Consider the following 26388-nt stretch of genomic DNA (forward strand, 5'->3'; position numbering starts at 1 on the left):
CGGATGCCGAATGACCGAAGTCGGGCTTGGTCGAAGCGGAGGACTCGGAACTCTGAATGAACACCTGTCAGCAACTCATGCGCCGCTTGTTCCGTATCTGATTCGGACAGACTGGTGGATTTCGTGTAGTCGGGGGTTCACCCGGCCAGAGTGTTTGGAACCATGCCGGTACGTACGGAGCGCTGTCCCGGCTCCTTTGCGGCCTGCTTGTCCTCGGCCTCGCTTGTTCCTCCTCCGCCGATCAACACGCAGCAACCCGGGGTCGCAACATCGCTTCTGTACAGCGGCTCCCAGTTCCGCGGCCACCAGAAGAGCAAGGGGAACTCCTACGACGTTGAAGTGGTTCTACAGGTAGTTGTGTTCGAAATACTCAATCTCCCGTACGAACAAGTTAGCTGGTTATTTCGTAACACTAAAGTGCATCAGTTTGACGTTTGACAGTTTGTGTCATATTACCAGTTTAACCACAGTTAACTAGCACCTCATACTGGTATCGTGTACCAACCAGCTGACTAGAACATGTTGGTATCATAGATGTAACACATACAGCTCGGTAATCTAGTCAGGTCTCCTTTTGAACCCATTCTGCAGGGTCATTGCGACGTCATAATTTGTCATGCACAGAGTGTGACGTCACGCCAACTGCTGCACACTTGCTGCCATAGGTTTCTGCTTTCTCTTCCAGCATGTCACCATGGAGGACTCGTACCTGTGTGGGTACCTCAAGATCAAAGGCCTGACAGAGGTAAATCATTCAAATCATAATAATACGATAGAAGTTTCTAGATAGATCAGCAAGAAGGTCCTGGGTTCGATCTCCAGGTGGGGCGGTCCGGGTCCTTTCTGTGTGGAGTTTGTATGTTCTCCCCGGGTCTGTGTGGGTTTCCTCCGGGAGATGTGTTATGATTCAGAAGAAAAACCAGCAGCATCCAGAAAGCAACGTTTAAAAAAAAAAAATGCATTCTCTTTTTCTCCCCTTTAGCGCGTCCAATTGCCCAATTTGCATCACGCATCCTCTCTACCTCTGCCGATCCCTTCCCTGACCGAGGAGATCGAAGCTAACCCACATCCCCGCATCTTGCCACCCACACATTGACGAAGTGTGGCGCCACCTAGCGTCGCGTGCGGAGAGACACACCCTAAGAGCACTCCTTCCTCATCTCAGTGTAGGCGCCTCCAACCAGCCAGCAGAGGTCGTGACCGCACCATTCTGACAGAGAGAGACCCACTTCCGACCTTAGTCCCACCCATCTGAACAACAGGCCAGTCGTTGTCCATATAGCCGCTCAGCCCCGGTCGGTGAGGCAGAGCTTGATTCGATACGAGGTACTCGAGATCCAGCTCCGGTTGCAGCGCGTGTTTTTACCGCTGCGGCACCTGAGCGGCTGAAAGCAACGTTTTTGTGGGCGGAAATGGCCTTGTTGACGAACGGGACCAGAGTAAAATAGCCGGACTGGTTTGACCACAGGTTATCAAAACCTGTTCGTTAGCCAGGAATAGAACTCGGAGGCTTCGGTAGGCACAGGCTCACAGAAACAGAAGTGTTGCCTTAATGTGACATGCCGATAGTAGGGTCAGAATTGGACATAAACAGCATGACTATTGATCTAATCTGTTTTGTGTTCACAGTATTGGCTAGTGGTTGTGGTGTAATGAAGTAGGCAAGGTTTTCCTCCCGCACGTTGGTCCATCTAGTACCAATAAAGTATTGTCTGCAGGTGCATCCTTTTATAGTCACATCTACTGTATTATTATTGCTATTTCCGGCATAATAATACACAGTTACATAGCACTAGGCATCATGTACTGGTTCCAAAAACATGACAATGCGTTTAGTGTATTTCAGCTTGTTCAGTTTGCATAAATATGCTAATTAAACACCATACATGCAATTTGTTGATTTATTTTTAGTGGCATGATAGCAAAAGTTGTTGCAACACCTCAGACACTGGCTAACACAAAATCTATGAGCAAGACATTACAGTTGCACCAACTCCCAAAATGTGTAATTTAGATCCTATACCTCTTTAGGCCTCAGTCTAACCCTTCTAAGCTAGATGAGGTAATGAGTGATAGATACAGTAGTACTGCCTGCTGATGGCCTTTAAATTGGTGTCAGCACATATCGGTCAGTATTTGTGATACTCCGATAGCAATCAATATAGTTAAACTCTGGCCTTTGTGTTAAACCTGGAATCGGCAAACCACGGATAGGACCATCCCACTTATCATGTTGGCGTTCAATATCACTCGAGTTCTCGCTTATGCAGCATATTTGCATGGATTTTGGCATTGTAGTTTGTTTGCTTTCTCTTCCGTATGGCACAATTACAGGGGCACTGCAACAACACTGAAAATTAATTCAGAATTTAGCTGGATTTTATGTTTTGGTCACTGTGTTTGGGTGGTGCAGTGATAACTAACCCGCTAGCTCAATGGTGCTATCAGGCATCTACATCTAGCCATAACTGGCTATGTCTCGGTGGGTTGGTGTTTTTGTCTATCGTGTGATATTTCATTATTCAGTTGCCCTTTGGAATGATGTCCTATTATTTACCTTTGGGCCCTGCATAGACTTTATGAAGTCATTTATAACGCTGCTGGGTGATAATGCCACCAAATTACAATATGTGTGGACTCTCTTTGTACTGTTTTTTCCCCAGCTTATTTCACACATCGATCCTAATGGGGTAGAGGTTGTTCTTACAGATGTAGATGATGTGGTTTTGTAAATATATGGCCGTGTGATAATAAGGCAGCTTGACTGATATTTTGAATAGTCGGGAGAGGACTTTACCTGCAATGTTAGCACTTAGAACCAATCACAAACCAGTCCAGTTATAAGTAAAGGTCAATAACGGACTGCTTTACTGACTTGAAACACCTATAGTGTATACACCTATATTACTCTGAGCACTGTATGAATCAGCATGACCTTAAGTTACCTTTGTCTGGTTGAAACTGACTTGTATTAATATGGACTAGTCCTTAGTGTAAAGCTCTGTAGGGCAGCACGGTGGCCTCACAGCAAGAAGGTCCTGGGTTTGATTTTCAGGTGGAGCGGTCTGGGTCCTTTCTGTGTGGAGTTTGTATGTTCTTCCTGTGTCTGCTTGTGTGGCGGTTCTTGATAGAGTGCCGTCTGAGGGATGGAAGATCACGGGCGTTCAGCTTAAGCTTGCGCCCTTGGCCTTTACGCACTGAAATTCCTCCTGATTCCTTGAATCGTTTAATTATATTCTGCACTGTAGAGGGAGAATATACAAATCCCTTCCAATCTTTCTTTGAGGTTCATTGTTTTAAAACATTTCATCAGGTAAAAAGAGACGCGCTGCAACCAGGGCTGGATTCTGAGAACGTGGTATCGAATCCAGCCTTGCTTTACCGGTTCGAAGCTGAGTGGCTATATGAGCAACGATTGGCCGGTTGCTCATATGGGGGGTGGGACAAAGAACCGGATGTGGGTCTCTCTCTGTCAGAATGCGATTACGTTCTCTGCCGGCTGATTGGAGGCGCTTGCAGAGATGAGAGGGGGTGCCCTTGGGGTGTGTCTCTCCGCATGCAACGCTGGGTGGCGCCAAACTCGTCAATGTGTGGGTGGCAAAGATGCATCTGGCTGCTGCTCGTGTTTCGGAGGGGATACGGGTTAGCTTCGATCACCTCCGTCGGGGCAGGGTTCGGCATAGACAGAGAGGAAGCACGATGCTAATTGAACAATTGGATGCGCTAAAAGGGGAGAAAAAGGGGTAAAAAAAATAAAATAAAAAAAACATTTCATCAAAGTCGACCAAACCATGACATCACCTGTTTGGAATCACACCATTATTTCGTTTTTTCACCTCATTACTAGCCCTAAATGGGGCGGCACGGCGGCTCAGTGGGTAGCACTGTCGCCTCACAGCAAGAAGGTCCTGGGTTCGATCCCCAGGTGGGGCGGTCCGGGTCCTTACTGTGTGGAGTTTGCATGTCGTCCCCGTGTCTGCGAGGGTTTCCTCCCACAGTCCAAAGCCATGCAAGTGAGGTGAATTGAAGATACAAAGTTGTCTTGTCATGAATGTAACCAAAGTGTGTAAAACATGACATTAAAATCCTAATGAAATAAAGATATTAAAATAAAGCTCTGTATTTCTTTCCTCTTCAGGAATATCCCACCCTCACTACTTTCTTCGCCGGCGAGATCATCAGTCAGAAACGTCCTTTTCTAACTAGGAAGTGGGACGCAGATGAGGATGTTGACCGCAAACACTGGGTAATGAAACTAAACGTCTATTAATGAATAAAGCTTTAAAGCAGAATCAGTTTATCATTGAGGAGTACACCTATCCTGATCTTAGTTCAAGTATTCTCTGGAATTACTTTGGCTTTATCCGACCACGGTTTGCCCATGGCTCCTCAAGTATCTGTTCCAGTTGGAAGTGATGCAGTCATGTACTGAGTGTGATACTGATCTTATGTGAATTGAAGAGAAATGATTTGAGTGTTTTTCATCTCTTGAACATCTCAGGGAAAGTTCCAGGCATTTTATCAGTATGCAAAAAGCTTTAACTCAGACGACTTTGACTACGAAGAACTAAAGAACAGTGACTTTGTCTTCATGCGATGGAAGGTATAGTATGTTTTTGTATTGTCTGGGTATATGATATTTTTGTGTTGCAAAAATTGTTAAATATACAACCCTAAATCAGAAAAAAGTTGGGACAGCATGGACTTTTATTTCATTGCACACAGTATGGACCTGAGATATTTCATGTTTTATCTGGTCAACTTCTGGACATGGTTAACATAAGGCTTCTTTTTTGCACAGTAAAGTTTTAAGTGGCATTTGTGCATGTAACTCTGTATTGTAGTGCTCGACAAAGGTCGGCCAATGTAATCCCTCACCCATGTGGTCATATAAGCTATTGTTGAGTGGCGGTTCTTGATGCAGTGCCGTCCGAAGATCACGGGCGTTCAGCTTAAGCTTGCGCCCTTGGCCTTTACGCACTGAAATTCCTTGAATCGTTTAATGATATTATGCACTGTAGAGGGAGAAATATGCAAATCCCTTCCAATCTTTCTTTGAGGTTCATTGTTTTTAAACATTTCAATCATTTTCTCACACATTTGTTGACAAACTGGAGATCCTCTGATCATCTTTGCTCATCAAAGACTCAACCTTTCCTGGATGCTGCTTTTGTACCAAACCATGACATCACATGTTTGAAATCACATCATTATTTCATTTTTTTTTACCTCGTTACTAGCCCTAAATTGCCCCCGTTGCAACTTTCTTTGGAATGTGTTGCAGGCATGAACACGTTCTGCGTAGGTTTTCTCCAGGAGCTCCGGTTTCCTCCCTCCAAAGACATGAGTGAGGTGAATTGGAGATACGAAATTGTCCATGACTGTGTTTGACATTAAAAACTGACGGATCTTGTGTAACCAGTCCTGTCATGAATGTAACCAAAGTGTGTAAAACATGACATTAAATCCTAATAAATTAAATAAATAGAAGTCAATTTTGAATTATGTCATAATTTCAACACATCCTTTGTTTTTTTTAAATCCAGGAGCAGTTTTTAGTTCCAGATCACACAATTAAAGACATCAGCGGTGCTTCCTTTGCTGGTTTCTACTACATCTGCTTCCAGAAGTCAACAGCTACTATTGAGGGTTTCTACTACCACAGAAGCTCTGAATGGTACTGTCCCTACTTGACTTGCCTTACCAATTTTGCTTAAGACTTGCGAAGTACTGATCAACTGTAGTACTGATGACACTAATATAGATTACAAAAATTGATTATATTTAATTCTAGCACTAAACACCTGCTTTTAAAATATGCACAGATGTGTACAGCTGTAAGGAATGTGCACAAAATATTAAATATTACATACTTCATGATTAGGTACCTGCTTTTATCCTAGAAATTCTTGAGTATAAACTGCTCTTTATTTATGTTCTGAGTCAATGAGGCACGCAGTGTGACCAAGTATGTGAACGCCACATTTAAGTAGTCACAATCGTTGTTACTTGGTCAGGCAGAATGCATGTCGTCTTGTATGCTTGACTTCACTTCTTTATATGGCACTGTTCAATTTAAAACAGCACTTAGTTTTCAGAGTGGCAGCTCTATAGGGGTGAAGTTTAGGAGCAAAACTGCTCAGCCACACAAGTTTAAATATGGGACTGCTGTGTGATTAAGCATGTATTTTGCAAAAGTGGTCCATGCTTAGTTTGAACTAGGGATGTCCCGATCCGATCTCAAAGATCGGAATTGGGCCCGATCAAGGCATTTTTTAACTGATCGGTATCGGCTTTACTAAGCCCGATCCTGAGCCCGATTTTTCGTTTTACGTCAGCGGTCAAGCAGGTGTCGTAAACGGAGAGTCCAACAGCGAAGTGTAATGTCTGCAATGTGAGCGTTTCACGAGGCGGTAGGAGCAGAGCTGCATTCATTACTGTTCATTACTGTAGAATTTTACTATTTATATGGTGTGCGAGTCAAAGATCACTCCGGTTTACTAAACAATAACTTTTAATCAAAGTATGAAAGGAGCATAACATACAGCACGAGTTACAAGACTGAACGACATCTCAGTATCAAGCACTCTGATTGGCTTAGTTACAACACGCCTACAAGTACGGTGGCTCATAAGAAACAAACCAGATATCATTTAACCAAACGATCTACCAATTTGATACGGCACCTAAAAAATAAACACTCAGTCGAATACAGCGAGTTTATTATTATATGATGAGAAGAGGAACCGGCTGTCCGCTAACACGGCAGAGATGCTGATTTTCCTCAAAAAGAACCTTCACTTCATTTTGAGTGTTCTAGTTTTACTACTACAATGCTGCTCTAAGTTTGTTTACTTTTATTTTGTGAAAATAAAAGAACATTAAGCAATAGCTTGGATGCAGGCAATTTGTTTCCTACAGCACCGCAGAGCTATTCAGTTGTTAAACATATACATTGGATTAATTTGAATAACTGTAATGTACTTGAAGTGTGCACTGTGTGAACAGTATTATCTAGTTCTTATCTAGACAATATCTAGAAAATACAAGTATCGGTTTGAGACTCGGTATCGGATCGGGATCAAAATTAATGATCGGGATCGGGAACAAAAAACCGTGATCGGGACATCCCTAGTTTGAACTAGATGTGAGTTCTGCCGATTTTCCCCAACTGACAATAGACAGTCATAAGTTGCTAGATAGCTTTTAACCAACATGCTTAAAGTGAGCCATAAAAGTATTTAAGTGTTTAAGCTTTATTAAATACAAATAGCTTAGCATGGCAAACCTGACAGTAATGTAAAACAGTTACATAAACATAAATGTATAAACAGAATGTATATTTTAACAATGCTTTTGTCATATATACATAAATATTTGTACAATCAAACATTTTTCTTATCTTATACACATTTAAATATAGGGGTAAGGCCCTGTAACTTAAAGGTCTTGCTTGAAATAGCCACTTGACAAAGCCAGGGTTTAAACCCTCAAGCCAGGGACATGGATTTGACCCTGGGCTCTGGTCACTCTTGGCATGTTTTGTGGGCTCATCCCACCCAGTACTTATTACACTTTCCAATAAATATACTATGGGTTGGCTCCAGACGCAATCCAACCCTGGTTTGGATGAAGTGGTTAGTGAAAATAAAAGAATAAACCTTTGCTGTGTTGCTTTTTGTTTTTTTTAGGTACCAGTCACTAAACCTCACCCACGTTCCTGAACACAGTGCCCCCATCTATGAGTTTCGGTGACATTAGAGCCCACTAGTGGCTGGACGAGAGTGAAATGTTGAGCAGAGGGAATAAAAACACTGGTCTCAAGGGAATACTGGACTGTCTAATTTTCGGCGAGGACTAAGGTGGTTTTTGTTCATCGTCAAGACTCTGGACAGACTAGTGGATGGAAGAACTCATGGCAGGTGTTCACTTGCCACAAGCGGATCCGTGTGTTGGATTGTAAATCGCAGCAGTGTTTTTTCATCATTGTTTTCACGTTTTAAAGCCTCACCCTGATCCCCTGTCATCTTAAAAACACGTCTTTTAATTTTTACCCTTTATTTTGGGATTAAAGTCGCTCTTCTTTCTTCTCGACGCAGAAGTTTAACGTTTTGTTTTTTCCTCAGCCATTTCACCTGGATAAGCAGCCTTTAAGTTTGGATTAGCATCCGCATCTTTCATCGCACTGGTACATCTTTACAGTAAGATGGAGTTTAAGGTGGATCTTGAACGGCAGACATGAACAGCAGCAGAGCATCCTTCACCGACATGGCTGTTGGAGATGGAGTCGGATTTTGGAGTTCCACGTCGGATTTCAAGACTCAAGAGAACAGGAGATGGATGTATCACTACAGATTAGATGGAGTGGCATTTCGCTTCCATAAATATGATTTTAAAATCACTGCTTGTATTTAAGGTTGCAAACCACATATGTGGGTGCTTTTTACTTTCTCTGTGTGATTGCATATGATTCTATATTTTCTAATAATTCAGATGTTTTGGAAAGAGATTTTATAGCCCACTGTGGTGTAGAATGATAAGCTGCTTTGGGTGGGCTGGGGTGTTTGTCAGGGATGAGGGAAACTTGGGGAAGTCGAATTGACAACTTAAAATGCTCCATTTTGCTATGCAATGTGAAACTCTCAGCTTTCATAAACATATATAGTGATGCCACACATTCTTTGAGTATGATAATCCACAAACTTACACTGATCAGCCATAACATTAAAACCTACACTCACTGTCCATTTTATTACTGACTGTAGTCCACCTATTTCTCTACATACATAACCTGCTTTCACCCTGTTCTTTAATGGTCAGGACCCCCACAGGACCACCACAGAGCAGGTATTATTTGGGTGGTGGATCATTCCCAGCACTGCAGTGACACTGACATGGTGGTGGTGTGTTAGTTGTGTTGCGCTGGTATGAGTGGATCAGACACAGCAGCGCTACTGGAGTTTTTAAACACCGTGTCCACTCACTGTCCACTCTATTAGACACTCCTACCTAATTGGTCCACCTTGTAGATGTAAAGTCAGAGACGATCGCTCATCTATTGCTGCTGTTTGAGTTGGTCATCTTCTAGACCTTCATCCGTGTTCACAGGACGCTGCCCACAGGGCGCTGTTGGCTGGATATTTTTGGTTGGTGGACTATTCTCAGTCCAGCAGTGACAGTGGTGTTTAAAAACTCTGATCCACTCATACCAGCACAACACACACTAACACACCACCACCATGTCAGTGTCACTGCAGTGCTGAGAATGATCCACCTCACAAATAATACCTACTCTGTGGTGGTCCTGTGGGGGTCCTGACCATCGAAGAACAGGGTGAAAGCAGGCTAAAAAAAGCATGCAGAGAAACAGATGGACTACAGTCAGTAATTGTAGAACTACAAAGTGCTTCTATATGGTAAGTGAAGCTGATAAAATGGACAGTGAGTGTAGAAACAAGGAGGTGGTTTTAATGTTACGGCTGATTGGTGTGTGTGTGTGTATATATATATATATATATATATATATATACACAAGCTGTGTTGTTTTATTGCTTAAAGAACAGAAAGTAATACTGTGGAACATAAACACCATGAGCAAAGCCAGTTTATTATTCTAAATGGAGACTTTACACAGTAAAACGTATATTACAAGCGCCAGCTTATTAATAATTATATTAATAATAATATTATAAGATAAACACAGTTGGTACCGAGTTCCACCATTATTTTGCGACATGATACAAATTAGCATCATTTTTTTAGCATCAAAACGACAACGTTACCCGCACATCCACATATGCAGAGTTCACCTGCAATTAGACTCCATATACTTACGCAAAACTTCAGTTCGTGATTTTAATGTTTAATTGTCCCGTTATTTAAACAATATAAACGCGTTAAGTTGTTTTTCTATTTTTTCCCTGAAACGCCATCGCTTTCTCTTAAAGAGTATGTAAGATGGCGCATGCGCGGTAAGTCTCAAATCAACCGCCTGAACTTTACCTCAGGTGTGGGGAAAAAAAACCCCAGCAACTTCGCTCTCAGTTTAAATCAACTAAAACGGTTGAAAATTAATTAAAATTAAGCTTTTTGACCGACAACATTAATAAAACTATGACTTATTTTGTCACTAATCGATAAACCAGTGAATAACTAACATCCCTAATATTATCCCGTCGTGTTTTATCCATGTAACCTGTCCCAGCCATAACAGTATTGATTGATTAGCACTTTGTGAAGACCTCAGACATATCATAATTAATTATTAATATTATTATTATTTTCCTATTTCCATTTTCTATGCTGCTTCATTAACACCTTGCTCAAAACTTGATCAAAAGCTCAGACTGTTCAGGTAAATTATTCATATTTTATTCTGCGATTAAAAACGATCAAAATATGAGATGCCATAGTACCCTTGACAGCATTCATTAAATAATATGGATATTTAATAATTACACAATATAGATAAAGATAAAATGCACATAAAATTAAATACAGTATAAGTCCACAGATCCTTAAAAAATCCTTAAACGCAATTCATGACATGAAATAGCTTTTGAACAGCAACAAAAGTCTTAATTTCATGGTGTTTTAATGTCTGGTTTGAGATAATGATTGACATTATTGATATATTAATCATTTGAAAGTTCCAGGTACTTTAGGTTTCTTCCATTCTCCAAAAAACATGACAGTAAAATGTAGGTTTGACTGTTGTAAATGGTAAAAAAGAATGTTGAGAAGTATACACCGATCAGCCATAACATTAAAACCACCTCCTTGTTTCTACACTTACTGTCCATTTTATCAGCAGAAGTTGTAGTTTTACAATTACTGACTGTAGTCCATCTATTTCTCTACATACTTTTTAGCTTGCTTTCACCCTGTTCTTCAATGGTCAGGACCCCCACAGAGCAGGTATTATTTAGGTGGTGGATCATTCTCAGCACTGCAGTGACACTGACATGGTGGTGGTGTGTTGGTGTGTGTTGTGCTGATATCAGACACAGCAGCGTTGCTGGAGGTTTTAAATATCGTGTCCACTCACTGTCCACTCTATTAGACACTCCTACCTAGTTGGTCCACCTTGTAGGTGTAAAGTCAGAGACGATCGCTCGTCTATTGCTGCTGTTTGAGTTGGTGATCTTCTAGACCTATATCAGAGGTCACAGGACGCTGCCCATGGGCCACTGTTGGCTGGATATTTTCCATCAGCGCTGCTGTGTCTTATCCATGCAGAGAAACAGATGGACTACAGTCAGTAATTGTAGAAATACAAAGTGCTCCTATATGGTAAGTGAAGCCGATAAACTGGACAATGTGTGTAGAAACAAGGAGGTGGTTTTAATGTTATGGCTGATTGGTGTATTATGAGTATATTTAGACTATATTTTGTTGCTTTTTGAGGTACTAGTCTATAATAATATTTATATATATTTCCCATGGGTAGTTTATATGAGTGGATTGATGTACTGATTTATTCAGTCATTAATCCTGTTGGAAATGCTATTTTTATTCTTGTCCTGAAATGAAATCAAAAGCCACAGAAATGAAATTTTCTGACTCTATTGCGTGTCGACTCCCAAACGAACCAGATTAAAGAGATAACTCATTACCAAACAACACGTGTGCTTCTTGGCACATTCTCTGAGCTCTGTGATGACCCAGCCTTGCATCGCATTTGGAGCATAGAGAATCGAACAGGTTGTCCTGTCCATGTAATTATTTTGAGTTGCCATATCGGATTCTTATTGATGGTTCTGATGTTTGCCTGGAATGTGCTGGAACGCTAAATGTTCATAAGCTAAACTGTTCACTTCTTAGTGCCAAGTATAATGCTCGACTTAAAGTGGAGACCTGTTTTAATGGTTTGAATATAAAGAACGTTATTGAATTTTTAAAGTAATGTATTGATGTTGAAGTGAAATGACTAACCTGCTTATTATTGGTGGGAAACTTAAAGCTGAAGAATGTTCTGGATTGACAAATATAACGTTGAGGCTGTTATTATAGTAGTTTTTTAATCAGCTTGTGAAATGAGAAGTATTTGGGGAGTGTTTCATATGAATAAGAGATCAGAGATGTAATTAACAAAGTCGCACCTATAAAACTACTATAATATTACACTAGATCCTAAGTGAACAGGCGTTTGTGTGATTAGAAAGATTGTACACAAAGAAAACAAGTCCTCAGTCCACATAAGCTTTAGTCGAACCCTTTGCCTTAAGTCAAATGTTTTATATAATATGGTTTTAAGAGTGTAGGAGTGTTTTAATGGACTTTGGTTGGGAATGTTTGAGTTTGCGGGTGTGAAAAAATGTCTAGCAGAAGGTCGTGAAAACAAACGTTATGCTTCATCTGCCAAATACTCCTTCCAACTTTTAGCAGAATGTTATCAGATGTTTAATGAAGTCAGAATCCGAATGTGGATCTGTTCTTGTCAGGATGTTGGTATGGTCATGCTGTACTGTTCGATTTAAAGGAGGAAGCTTTTTATTTAAATCCAAATCCAGGTAGATTCTTATTCTGGTGGAATTTTGTGCCACCTCTGGTGGTTTCTCTTGTTCAAAGCAGGGTTTATCAAATCCAGTCCTGGGGATTGGAGACATTGGGGATGTTGAAAAACCCCTGGTGTAGAGAACCTAGGGTAGACGCAGAAATCACGAAGATATAAAGCTTCAGCTTCCAGGATGAGAGCTGTCTCTAAGCCCTCTTTTGTAACATGCATCATGGGTCTTTAAGCATGGTTTCTTTTGTTCAGTCCTGGGGATTGGGGACGTCAGTCCTGGAGGCCCACTGAGGAGCAATCCAGGACAGACATTAAAAACCCCTGGTGTAGAGAACCTAGGGTAGACACAGAAACCATGAAGATATGGATATTGCCAGCTTCCAGGATGAGAGCCCTCTTTACTCCTCTTTTGTAACATGTGCATCATGGGTTTTGAATGGGAATACAAGGCAAAAGTCTTTAAGCATGGTTTCTTTGTTCAGAGCAGGGGTTATCAACTTCAGTCCTGGGGATTGGGGTTGTCGTTGCTCCCCAGTAAGCCTCCAGGACAGACATTAAAAACCCCTGGTGTAGAGAACCTAGGGTAGACGCAGAAACCGTGAAGATATGGATATTGCCAACTTCCAGGATGAGAGCCCTCTCCACCCCTCTTTTGTAACATGCGTTATGGGTTTTGAATCGGAGCAGGGTTTATCAAATCCAGTCCTGGGGATTGGGGACGTCAGTCCTGGAGGCCCACTGGGGAGCAATGGGCCTCAAGGACAGACCTTAAAAAACCCTGGTGTAGAGAACCTGGGGTAAACGCAGAAACCAAGCTGCATCTTCCAGGATGAGAGCCTTCTCTACCCTTCTTTTGTAACGTGCATCGTGGGTTTTGAATCGGAACACAAGACAAAAGTCGTTAAGCATGGTTTTTTTGTTCAGAGCAGGGTTTATTAACTCCAGTCTTGGGGATTGGGGACGTCAGTCCTGGAGGCCCATTGCTCTCCAGTTGAAAAACCCCTGGTGTAGAGAACCTAGGGTAGATACAGAAACCATGAAGATATAAAGCTGCAGCTTCCAGGATGAGAGCTGTCTCTAAGCCCTCTTTTGTAACATGCCTTATGGGTTTTAAATCAGAATGCAAGACAAGTCTTTAAGCATGTCACCATCCCGGCAATGTTTTGTCAAAGTATGCAGTGAGGTGATCCGGTAACCATGATACTCATCACCTGATACTCAGGTTTAAATGATATTTGCCTCTCCGATGTATAGCCATGTATTGATCTCTTGTATGGACAGACGAGCATCTTTAAAGGGTGGCCGATTGACATCACACATCTAACATTATTCATTATGTAGGTGTCTTAACAAGTGTCTAACTTCCCTTCTTTTCTGTCACTCAGTGAAATCAAATGCACTCCTATACACACACACTGGGAGCTATCAGAATTTTAAGAATGCACATGAGACTACAGTTGTTTTTTACAGAATGATATGGCTAGACCGAGAGTGTTCACAATTCACTGTGTAATATTGACCTGAGTGGTGTACAGAAATCTTGTGATGTACATGAGTTCTCGAAAAATCTTTTTACTGCTAAATTATAAAGAAGAGAGATATAAAAACTATTAAATGACGTGTCCTTAAAGATAACGGCAACATAAGCTGCGGATTGTATTGTGTGGGGTCGTGCATGGAGAAAGTTTGATGCTGTATGGTTTGTTGATATGAACAGAGCGTCTATGTGAATTGGACAAGCATTGTTTAATTTGCATTGCAATAAAGGCACTTTTCAAGGCACCTTTTCCTCTGTTTTTTTTTCCATATACATAATTTTATATATTGTACATTTAAGTATAAAATTTAACCTTGCCAGGTCCAGCATTTGCGGTAATTTGTGTTGACCACTAGGTAGAGCTGCTGCAGTGTTATTAAACCACGCATTCGCGTCCACTTTCCATCACTGTCCATTTTATCAGCTCCACTTACCATATACAAGCACTTTGTAGTTCTACAATTACTGACTGTAGTCCATCTGTTTCTCTGCATGCTTTGTTACCCCTCTTTCATGCTGTTCTTCAATGGTCAGGACCCCCACATGACCACTACAGAGCAGGTATTATTTGGGTAGTGGGTCATTCGCAGCACTGCAGTGACACTGACATGGTGGTGGTGTGTTAGTGTGTTGTGCTGGTATGAGTGGATCAGACACAGCAGTGCTGCTGCAGTTTTTAAACACCTCGCTGTCACTGCTGGACTGAGAATAGTCCACCAACAAAAAATATCCAGCCAACAGCACCCCGTGGGCAGCGTCCTGTGACCACCGATGAAGGTCTAGAAGATGACCGACTCAAACAGCAGCAATAGATGAGCGATCGTCTCTGACTTTACATCTACAAGGTGGACCAACTAGGTAGGAAATAATACCTAAATAATACCTGCTCTGTGGGGGTCCTGACCATTGAAGAACAGGGTGAAAGCAGGTTAAAAAGGTATGCAGAGAAACCGATGGACTACAGTCAGTAATTGTAGAACTACAAAGTTCTATATGGTCAGCTTGTCATTTGTTAATACAAGGGTTCTTCAAAAAGTTTCCACACTTTTTAAACTCTATTAACAATTCCAAAATAAATGACATCACTTTTCTACAGTCACCTTCTGATGCATTTTTCCCAGCGTCATACGAACATTTTAATGCCATCAGCAAATGTAGCCACTGATGCAGCTCTGCTTTTACATTGTCATCACATGAAAATCTTCTTCCCCTTAAAGCTTCTTTGAGTGGTCCAAAAAAGGTGGAAATCAGATGGAGCTAAATCCGGACTGTAAGCCCTCTCTCAGACACGACTAATTACTACTCCTCCTGCCCTCACCGTTTCTAACCAAAATACTATATAAAAGTGCTAAATTAATCAAATAAAATCATCACTAGTCAGTCAAGAAAATTGTTTAGTTATGAGATATAAACAACTTAAGTATTTTATTATTGAGCAATTATTGCCGGAATCTGAATTCTTTAGTAATTGGATTAAATTCTGTATGTATGCACATTCAGTGGCTCTGAGACTGTCCTGGATTTTAAATCCCAGTCTTGTCATTGGAACAGAACCTTAACCACAGAGCTCATTTGCCCAGCTTATGCATTAGGCTGAGAAAAAGGCATCCAAATCCTGAAAACCATGGTAAATATTTCCTTTATGAGAACATGACATTTTTATTACAGTTCTAAAACAATTATCACTTTAATCTATTCTGAGTCACACAATGCTTTTATGATGTTTCATATTAAATGACTGCTTTTGCTTACGGAAAGGGATAAATAATGTACTGCATCTTACAATGTAACAATTTCCTTTTGAAAAGAAGGTTCACTGTTAAGAGTGTGATGGGCAGGAGCTTCAGTCATGAGAACCGATCAATTGCTAGTGCTTTAATAAGACCAGTGCCTGAAGTGACAGCTGCATTGATATCTGATCATATAACCTATAAGACTGTCGTCTTTTAGGTTTGTGGCGCAGGGTAGCAATACGCTAAACCAGGTGCCAATCCACTGCACGGTTTCGCCTGTGTAGATGCCTGACCAGCCGATAGCACCAGATCTCACCACTAGTGGGTTAGCATAATAGTAGGCTGCACGATTCAAGGGTCTTGTATCACTACATATCTAATTAACATGATCTAAATGTTCTTTGTCTTTTGTAGCTTGACAGTGCCCTCATCCACACTGGTACAACGGGTCATTAATTAATTTATTCATTTATTTATTGTGTGTTTTACCATTGCTTCATTCTATTCAGGGTCGTGGTGGGTCCAAAATGATCCAAATCTTATGCTACAGAGTCACCAGACGTCAACCCAACTGAACCTGCACGAGGGTGCTAGACAGCGCTCTTAAACAACATCATTAAAGAGGGGCATCCACCGTTTGCTGCTCTTCTTGGTCAGGGTAGAGGTAGTGCAAATGCCGGAGGTAAAACAATCAGTAAAACTGAAAACTGATGAGTAATAATGGTGTCTTATTTCTCTAGTGACTTGTAAGTGCACTGAACCTTCCTGATTGTGCTGTTTTCTCTTTACGTTTCACTTTTACATGGTACAGGTAGGTATCGGAATGGCGGAATGGTAGTTCCACACATCTACATGATGATAACAAAACCACAATAGCAGGGAAAGCACTGATAGTGTCGGGAGTGTGACATTCTTTGGTCAGCTCTGTTTTGATTTCACATTATAAACCACAACACTGAGTTTTAACCCAATTAGAGTCACAAGTGAGTCTGGAGGCACTCAATCGCACCTTCACTGTCAATGCACACGTTGTACCTTTAGTGTGTGTATTTACACTGATCAGGCATAACATTATGACCACCTTCCTAACATTGTGTTGGCTTAATATTGCGTTGCTGCCAAAATAGCCCTGACCCGTCAAGGCATGGACTCCACTAGACCCCTGAAGTGGGGTCCACTCTATTAGACACTCCTACCTAGTTGGTCCACCTTGTAGATTTAAAGTCAGAGATGATCGCTCATCTATTGATGCTGTTTGAGTTTCTAGACCGTCATCAGTGGTCACAGGACGCTGCCCACGGGCAGCTAGATGTTTTTTGTTGGTGGACTATTCTCAGTCCAGCAGTGACAGTGAGGTGTTTAAAAACTCCATCAACGCTGCTGTGTCTTATCCACTCATACCAGCACAACACACACTAACACACCACCACCATGTCAGTGTCACTGCAGTGCTGAGAATGACCCACCACCCAAATAATACCTGCTCTGTAGTGGTCCTGTGGGGGTCCTGACCATTAAAGAACAGGGTGAAAGCAGGCTAAAAAAGTATGCAGTCAGCAATTGTAGAACTACAAAGTGCTTCTATATGGTAAGTGGAGCTGATAAAATGGACAGTGAGTGTAGAAACAAGGAGGTGGTTTTGATGTTATGGTTGATTGGTGTATGTTGCACATTACAGTTTACACATTAATACTTTCTGTTCTGTGGATTCGTAGTTAACCCCACTTCACACCAGTATGTGTTCATCAAAATCTAGTGCATTTAAAATATGGAGAGCTGACTTTGACATGTAGCAGAAGCACCAGGTAATGCTCAGAGACTTTTACAATAAAGAGGCTTTTCAGTATAAGGAAATAATAGAGGAGCCTTGGAAGAACCACATTCCTGTAATGGAGCTGTTTGGGTGGTTGATTCAGATAAAACTCATAATACTGAGGAGAAATAAATGATTACCCGCTCTGTTAAGTTTATCAATGACACTGGAGACAATGCTTTTGTCTTCACATGGGTGTTTGAAACATAGGTTATATATACTGTAGTATCACATAAAGTAGTCACTATCAGCGTCTCTGCTATAACAGTGGATCTGGATCCAAGGTTCAGTGCTATTAAATAGCTCATGGGAAAAAAACAGTTATCCGGTTCTTGTAACCACATCATGACACAAGTATGGCTGTCATCTGCAAATTTAAAGCAGGTGGTGACAACGGGAAAGCTGTCACCGGTGGTATAGCCTTGCGGTACGCCGGGGGTGGTGAGAACTGTCAGGAAGACACTATCTCTTCCAGCTTGTAGAGCCAGCGAAACAAAGATAGTAGAGTGTCAAGTTGCTGAAGTTTTGAAATAATCTGGTCTTATTGATATGGACAAATTTAGGAGAACACAATCAGAAGTAGAGAAAGGCAGACCATAATGAGGAATAATAATAATAATTACTGTCATTAGTAATGTAATAATAATAATAATATAAAATTAATAATTACTGTCATTATTAATATAGTAATAATAATGACAAATAATAATAATAATAATTACTGTCATTAGTAATGTAATAATAATAATAATATACAATTAATAATTACTATCATTATTAATATAGTAATAATAATTACACAAATAATAATAATAATAATAATAATTACTACTATCAATAATAATAATAATAATTATTATTATTATAAATAAGTAGAAGTAGTAGTAATAGTTATAATATGGTAATAATAATAAAAATGATATAAAATAAAATAATAATGATAGTATTATAATTATAACTATATTATTAATTATCATTATTATTACTGCAGCAATTATTATACATATTTAGCAACTCAACATTATATTAATTATAATAATAATAATAATAATAATAATAATAATAATAATAATAATAATAATAATTCTTCTTCTTCTTCTTCTTCTTCTTCTTCTTCTTCTTCTTCTTCTTCTTCTTCTTCTTATTATTATTATTATTATTATTATTATTATTATTATTATTATTATTAAAAAGGCTTTCTTTGCCCAGGGATGATTGGCTAAGATAATTAAAAAATAAATACAAGCAACTCAGAATTAAAGCTAATAAAGAACAAACTAAATGAAAAGAACAGGAGGTAAAATATAGTTGCTGTATAAACTTATAAAAAAGAACACATCAGGGAGAAAAAAATGCAACATAATTAAGCAAACCAATAATGCCTTTACAACATGTTAATTAATAAAATAACATATTTACTACCTACAGAATATCTGATGACTTCCCTGGTTTATAAATAAATATGTAGTATATGTGTGTGTGTGTGTGTGTGTGGGGGGGGGATTTAATACACAGTAGATACAGTGCATCACATTAATCATTATGATTTAAACAGCATATATTTATAAGCATAAACACATAATCCGGTTTTGTCCCTTACAATCTGGTAAATTCCTTAAGGTTATGAGGCTCCATTCATGCACCCACCTCCATACTTCACTGTGGATCATACTCAAACCCTCAAATCTGAATTATTCAGTTTTAAGAGTGTTAGAGTGTAACTTCTTTCATGCAAATGTGAGATGTGCATCTCTGGGCTTGTTTTTATCAGGTGTGCTACAGATAATCTCAAACAGCCAAGCTGAAATCTCAGATCACTAGATGTTAGTCAGTTAGTCCTGCCTAGGGTGAAGACTTAACATGGACAAGCAGAGTTTAGCTACTATGCTGCATTTAAATGGAACCAGTTGACAGAGAACATTAGAAGGGCCATGACTTCAGACACTTTTAAGTCCTAAAAATACAAAAAATATTTATATTTAATTCCTTTTTTAATTCCTTTTTTATTTTGTAAAGGCACTCTCCTTAATTTAATTTTTAATTGATTTTTAATGTTTGATCAGCCATAACATTAAAACCACCTCCTTGTTTCTACACTCACTGTCCATTTTATAAGTTCCACTTACAATATAGAAGCACTTTGTAGTTCTACAATTACTATCTGTAGTCCATTTGTTTCTCTGCATGCTTTTATTTAGCCTGCTTTCACCCTGTTCTTCAATGGTCAGGACCTCCACAGGACCACCACAGAGTAGGTATTATTTAGGTGGTGGATCATTCTCAGCACTGCAGTGACACTGACATGGTGGTGGTGTGTGAGTGTGTGTTGTGCTGGTATGTACTCAAACCCAGGTCCCCAGGACCCATTTTGCTGGGTATACGCTCTACAAGCTGTGCCATATTATATGAATAAATTATATGAATAAACCAAAAACAACTATAATAATTTATTCGCCAACGTTGATCTAATATATTTATTAATTATTAACTTAGTGATGTAGTTTCTGATATCATTTAGCTTTGTTCCCTGGCATTCTCATTCCTCATGAGCGATCCGTCTGTGGACAAATAAATAGGGCTAGTAGAAGTCCAGAAAGCTCTGTGCACATCTTAGAAACCAGTTTATAGAAGTCAGGAATGCCAGTTTGGGCCTTTAAACAACTTTAGGTCCCAATGTCCTACATACTTGTACAATCAATAGTACATATAACATCTTGCATTGGGTGGGAAGAAAACTCTGACTTACTTATGCTCAATTGAAACTGACTGGACAGTAGGCTTACAGGTTGTCATGCAAGATAGATTCCCAAACTGGCACCAGCATGTTCCTCAAACTACAGCTATTCCTATAGTAACGTTTTATTAATGTTTGTATCTTAATATGTAATGATTCATTTTAACCACCCAACGTCATATTTGAAATTTTCACTGAGCAGTAAATGCACACGTACGATAACCATTAACAGCAGATCTCTTCTATGTAATAAAACCACTGAAGACAAACAAAGGTGTTTCTGTACAGCATTTAGAGGAAGCAGGTGAGCCAAGTGTTGAAATAGATACCCAAGTATTTCCTTGACACGGTTTTATCTTTGCAGGAATTCAAACCAAATACTTCCTTGAATCCTGTACGTAGTCTTGAGTCATGTTAAGCTGGATGACCCAAGATTTACCACCATCGAATGTGCTAATACTGGAAAAATATATGTATATACTGTACACTGATCAGCCATAACATTAAAACCACCTCCTTGTTTCTACATTCACTGTCCATTTTATCAGCTCCACTTACCATATAGAAGCACTTTGTAGTCCTACAATTACTGACTGTAGTCCGACTGTTTCTCTGCATGCTTTGTTAGCCCCCTTTTATTCAATGGTCAGGACTCTCCCAGGACCACTACAGTGTAGGTATTATTTGGGTGGTGGATCATTCTCAGCACTGCAGTGACACTGATGTGCTGGTATGAGTGGATAAGACCGATGGAGCAGCACCGATGGAGTTTTTAAACACCTCACTGTCACTGCTGGACTGAGAATAGTCCACCAACCAAAAATATCTAAGCAACAGCGCCCCATGGGCAGCGTCCTGTGACCACTGATATAGGTCTAGAAGATGACCAACTCAAACAGCAGCAATAGATGAGCGATCGTCTCTGACTTTACATCTACAAGGTGGACCAACTGGGTAGGAGAGCCTAATATAATGGACAGTGAGTGGACACGGTATTAAAAAACTCCAGCAGCGCTGCTGTGTCTGATCCACTCATACCAGCACAACACACACTAACACACCACCACCATGTCAGTGTCACTGCAGTGCTGAGAATGATCCACCACCTAAATAACACCTGCTCTGTGGTGGTCCTGTGGGGGTCCTGACCATTAAAGAACAGGGTGAAAGCAGGCTAAAAACCTATGTAGAGAAACAGATGGACTACAAATGGAGCTGATAAAATGGACAGTGAGTGTAGAAACAAGGAGGTGGTTTTAATGTTATGGCTGATCAGTGTATGTGTTGTACATGTGTTTTCTCTTTTTAAATGTAGCAAAAATACATTTTGGCAAAGGCAGCACACTGAAACCGATGGTAACCTTCTTGAAGTACCGCCCATCTGCCTCCTCCTCCTCCTCCCTCTCAGCCTTATATAGATCTGCAGATAGCATGTTTCTTCAGTCTAGCAGCCTTCATAAGAGGTGCATTTCTTTCAAGACACTAAATTAAGAGCATTAAGAAGTCTGATATGGAGGAGAAAAGATATCCTGTTAACGTTCGTCTTTTAGGAGTGATGCACAAGGAGACGAGCAAAGTAAGTAGGGCTGCTTGATGTATTATTTATTATTACAATATTGGCAGTTATCATATGTACACTATATGACCAGAAGTATTTGGACATCTGACCATGAGCTTCTTGGACGTCCCATTTTTAAAACAAATGGAATTAAAATAGTGACATCTTGATCTTCTCAGTTATAACAATAGCCACTTTTCTGAAAAGGCTTCTCACAAGACTTTGAAGAGCATTTGTATGGCTGAGCAATTGATGTTCTAGTTCATTCCAAAGCAGGGATCTTTGCAGATGACTGGATTATTTTTAAACCAAAGTAAAGTCATGCATTTAAAGTCATGCATTTAAAGTCATGCATCCAAGCTGGAAGCATATTTTTCTTTCACTTTAATAATTTATTACACCTGTGAGCAATTGTGGCTGAAACCCATTATTCAAAATTAGAAGAGGTGTCCCAATACTTTTGTACATGTCGTATTTGTTGTTCATTGGGGTTTAATTCATTTTCATTAATGAAGATGCTCACAAATTAAAATTCTTAGCTAGTTCTTTAATGTTATTGAACTTTGTGGCATGGCCTCCCAGTTCCTCACAGTGACTTTAATAGCTGTGTCTGTATTATTATGGCTACTATGACTGCAATTGCTCCACCATGCATGAAACACTGGTTTCTTTCCAATATCAACAAGAAGACACAAACTGTCACCTTATGCTAAGAGGAAATTGGTTCAGGTGGTCGACTACATTCCAAGACCCACCAAAAATAAGGTCTTCCATGAATCAGAAGCTGTTAGATCATGGTTGGCACTGTCTATGGTCAAGTGTGCTTGACAAAGCCATGGACCCAGATAGTTGCCATGCAAGAAAGCAACCCTTGCAGCTTAAAGCTCAACTAAAGTTTGCTACTGATCAAAAAACAGGGGTCACTATTAAAGTCCATGTTCCAGCTACTTCTAATTTATAGCAGACCTGTTTCACTTTGGAATGGGTGCAGGCTCAGGGAAGGTTCTATAGTCTCTAGTTTCTAGACAGGTTCTATAATCTCCCTCACAGTTCCATGGTTTCCTAAATAACCATATGTCACTATTTGTATTATTGTTACTATATAACAGAAGCAGCAACACTAACAGCGTGTTTTTCATTTAGCTCTACATGGCCTCTGTCCTTTGGTCTGACCAAAATGAGATCATTATCTACAGAAAGCTCGAGGACTTCAAAACATTGCATGTAAGTGTCAACAGTGCAATATTTACCTCAATTTAAAAGCTTTAATTAATTATTTGTAATTTATAATTAATGACTGTAGTTCAGTACTAGAACTCAAAGCTTGTTTTGTTTATTATAGAATCAGCTGAAGAAGAAATTCGCACCTTCAAACTATCTGCATAAGTCAGAAAAGATTGTTCCTAAGTTTAAAGGTAAATGGACCAACATAAAGCACTAGCCACTTTAAAGTCATCTTTATTTGTTCGTACAACTATATTTATTTATTATTATTATTATTTATTTTTATTTATTATTATCATTAATATTATTCTTTTATTTATTATTATTATTATTATTTACTTTTTATTTATTATTATTAATGTTATTCTTTTATTTTTTATTATTGTTATTTTTTTATAATTTATTTATTTATTATTATTATTATTATTTATTATTTTTTATTTATTATTATTATTTATTTATTATTTATTATTATTATTTATTTATTATTTGTCATAATAACTGCATAATCTTGAACAGGGTAGCAATGACTTAAAAAAAACCCCCACACAAATTAGTGTCAGAATGGTGCCCCAGCCAGTATTTCATATCCATGTCAACCCTAATCAGGATGATGATTGATGCCTTTGTTTGCAGCTGTCTGGGTAAAGAGAGGCATCCAGAAGAAGAGGTTTAGCAGGTCCTTGCTGAGGTTAAAGCCGCTAGAGGAATACTGCACGGCTCTACTAAATGCTGATCCACGAGTCTCACAAAGCTTAGAGCTCGTCCAGTTTCTGCTTCCCAGACCAGATGACCTGAAACCTGAATTCTCCCAGAACAGGTACTTTAATATTGATCATAATATTATTATTTTATAATATTATTAAATATATTATAATATTTAATATAATTTTGGTTTCCGGCAGCATTATGGTCATGCCATCAGAGGAGTCTCTGGGCAGCCCTGGCAGAAAAATATCTGAGACTGAAGTAACCCAACCATTCGTGACCCAGACTTACAGGTGCATTGGACCCTACGAGACTAAGGACACGAAGAACCGTCCATTCAAGGTTGAAGTGGACGAGCCTGTGGACGTTCTCATCAAGGACAAAGGAGGTGAGGCAGCAGTAAATAACAGTCATACAGGCCTACCATACTATCATAACCATATTATAACTATATTATACATGCAGTCTGTGTTAACTTTTATTTTTGTATGTCTTCAGGATGGTGGTTGGTGGAGAACGAGGCTAAAAGCCTCGCCTGGTTTCCTGCTCCATACCTGGAGAAGGTTGAAGCAGATGACGAGTTCAATGATCAGTCAGATGATGAAAGTAAGATAAATTTAACCTATAATCTGAAAATCCCTAAATTGATCAAAGGTGATACCATAGCCATCCGTGGCAGGGAGCCCATTTGTCATTTTATATTATTTAGGGTCTGATGGGTTTGAGTCACTGGGGGAAGGGTAGGTCCTTCTTGCTGTGAGGCAACAGTGTTACCTACCAAGCCACTGTGCTGCCACAGGGAGCCCCAAATGGCATAATCAGCCTTGCTCTCTTGGTGGAGGGGGCATGATATAGCTCCAGGCCCATATTCTTAGAGTTCCTCACTCTTCCTTTACAGTCTCATTTTTACATGTCACCTGCAGCACTAGCCAATCTTGGGCATTGATGATGTTACCTACATTTGAGAATTAACAACCCTGAGATGAAGTACCAAGAGATGGTAGCTGGGTTTAAGTGTCTTAGAGGAAGCCCTTACCTTACATCAGTGGTGGCTTTTGTGCTATAGAGAAGACTCACTGGACTAAGACTCTTGAGGGTTCTTTGTTGCTTGTTTGCTTGTCAATAATTACCCATCTTTATTTTCTCCTTCTGTAGGTGTTCTCTACGTTGCTGCTAAAAGTTACAAATCCACGAACATAGATGAACTCTCTGTGGAGATTGGCACAGTGGTTGAGGTGCTACAGAGATCAGACAATGGATGGTGGTTAGTCCGGTAAATATTGGTCTATCTTTGGTGTAACTAGACAAGTCTGGATCAATCATATGAGGCAAATCAATATCACTGGGAAGCACCCAGTTCATAAAGATGTTTTCAATTGGCTACAAGTGTCTCAGAGGTAGTATGTGCTAGCCATTACACTGCCAAATCAATGGCTGACCTACCCAGTTGGATGCAGCTTGAACTGTTATACCATACAATAGTCACACTATGACCCAAGTCCTTCACTATTTATGCTGGTGCCTATGGTGACTATGCCCCAAAAAATGTTCTAGAACTCATGTCTGTCAGAATTCTTGCCTCCCCTAGTACCTCACAACCTTCTGTTTTATCTCAGGTACAACTGTAAGACCGGATACATCCCTGCCATGTACCTTCAGCCATACATTCACCCACGGGTACGCATGATTGGTGCCAGAAGAGACAGTTCTTCTTCGAACCTGACTCAGTTCCAGGTCCCACTTTGCACTTCTCTGCAAACCCCTGGTCACAGGCTCAGCCTTTCCCAGTGCAACCTTCTGCAGGTTCCAGGAGACACCTTGCATCACATGAACAAGGCCAAATCGCACTCGATGGATGTCCTCCCAGTTCAGGGTGCTCTACCCACCATCGAGGTGCAGCCTGCGGAGGACAACAGGGACAGCAGCTCCACGAGCAACGAGTCCCTCTGCGCGAGCAGCCCCAAGGACATTCGACGCTGTCGTACGCCACCGCCTACCTCCCTGGGTCTGAACGACGGCATCGAGGGCCAGATGACATCGAGCACCTCGGAGCCTAATGTGTTCAAATCTCCTGATACACCCAAGGTTCCACCACGGCCTCAAGCGCAGGAGATCCTGAATCGCTGCACCACTGTTACACGCAAGAACGCCACAAGGAACCAACTTGGGGTCGTCCATTGCCGTTAAATGCCACTCTGAGAGTGAGAATCGTGTTTTTTAAGGCATGTACGGGTGTTGGGCTGTTGTGTGCACGAATTAGATATTTTGTTTGGTTTTGCTATGTACTCTTTCACACAGGAAATATATCTGCTAAGTATTTTCCAAGGACAGCTGTAATCTTTGTTTTTGCACATGAAGTCTGCTAGAAGAGATGGACGCACTAATAATGCACTGTTATTATGTAGGAAACACAATGCTGAAGTTATTTCTACGATGGTAGAGGCACGTTTTATAGTTGTTGTATGCTAAATCTACTGTATATTAGGATATTATTTGACCTAAAATCAATATATTTTTCTATACTATATATAAAGTGGTACACTGTATACATTATTTATTAGAATTTAACTGAT

The 26388-nt window shown here is 40.0% G+C and overlaps 1 protein-coding gene across 1 annotated transcript; it reads left to right on the forward strand.

The window, feature by feature from the left end:
• Positions 1-26388, forward strand: gid4 (GID complex subunit 4 homolog). The gene is made up of 15 exons (XM_062985053.1): positions 1-351; positions 686-745; positions 4139-4246; positions 4502-4603; positions 5547-5677; positions 7692-7751; positions 21641-21695; positions 21818-21901; positions 23027-23107; positions 23226-23298; positions 23744-23927; positions 24013-24203; positions 24314-24421; positions 24971-25088; positions 25432-26388. Exons 1-15 carry the CDS (start codon positions 163-165, stop codon positions 26000-26002), a joined length of 2115 nt encoding a protein of 704 aa, XP_062841123.1. The 5' UTR covers positions 1-162; the 3' UTR covers positions 26003-26388.

This window comes from Trichomycterus rosablanca, chromosome 22 (genome assembly GCF_030014385.1).
Source record: "Trichomycterus rosablanca isolate fTriRos1 chromosome 22, fTriRos1.hap1, whole genome shotgun sequence".
Classification (NCBI taxonomy): Eukaryota; Metazoa; Chordata; class Actinopteri; order Siluriformes; family Trichomycteridae; genus Trichomycterus; species Trichomycterus rosablanca.

Bases quoted from the DNA above. Each gene is read 5' to 3' on its own strand.
- gid4 (XM_062985053.1), top strand. From the start codon at position 163: ATGCCGGTACGTACGGAGCGCTGTCCCGGCTCCTTTGCGGCCTGCTTG. The intron at 23,299-23,743 runs GTAAATGGACCA...CTTTGTTTGCAG, and splicing joins GATTGTTCCTAAGTTTAAAG to CTGTCTGGGTAAAGAGAGGC. The intron at 23,928-24,012 runs GTACTTTAATAT...GGTTTCCGGCAG, and splicing joins CCTGAATTCTCCCAGAACAG to CATTATGGTCATGCCATCAG.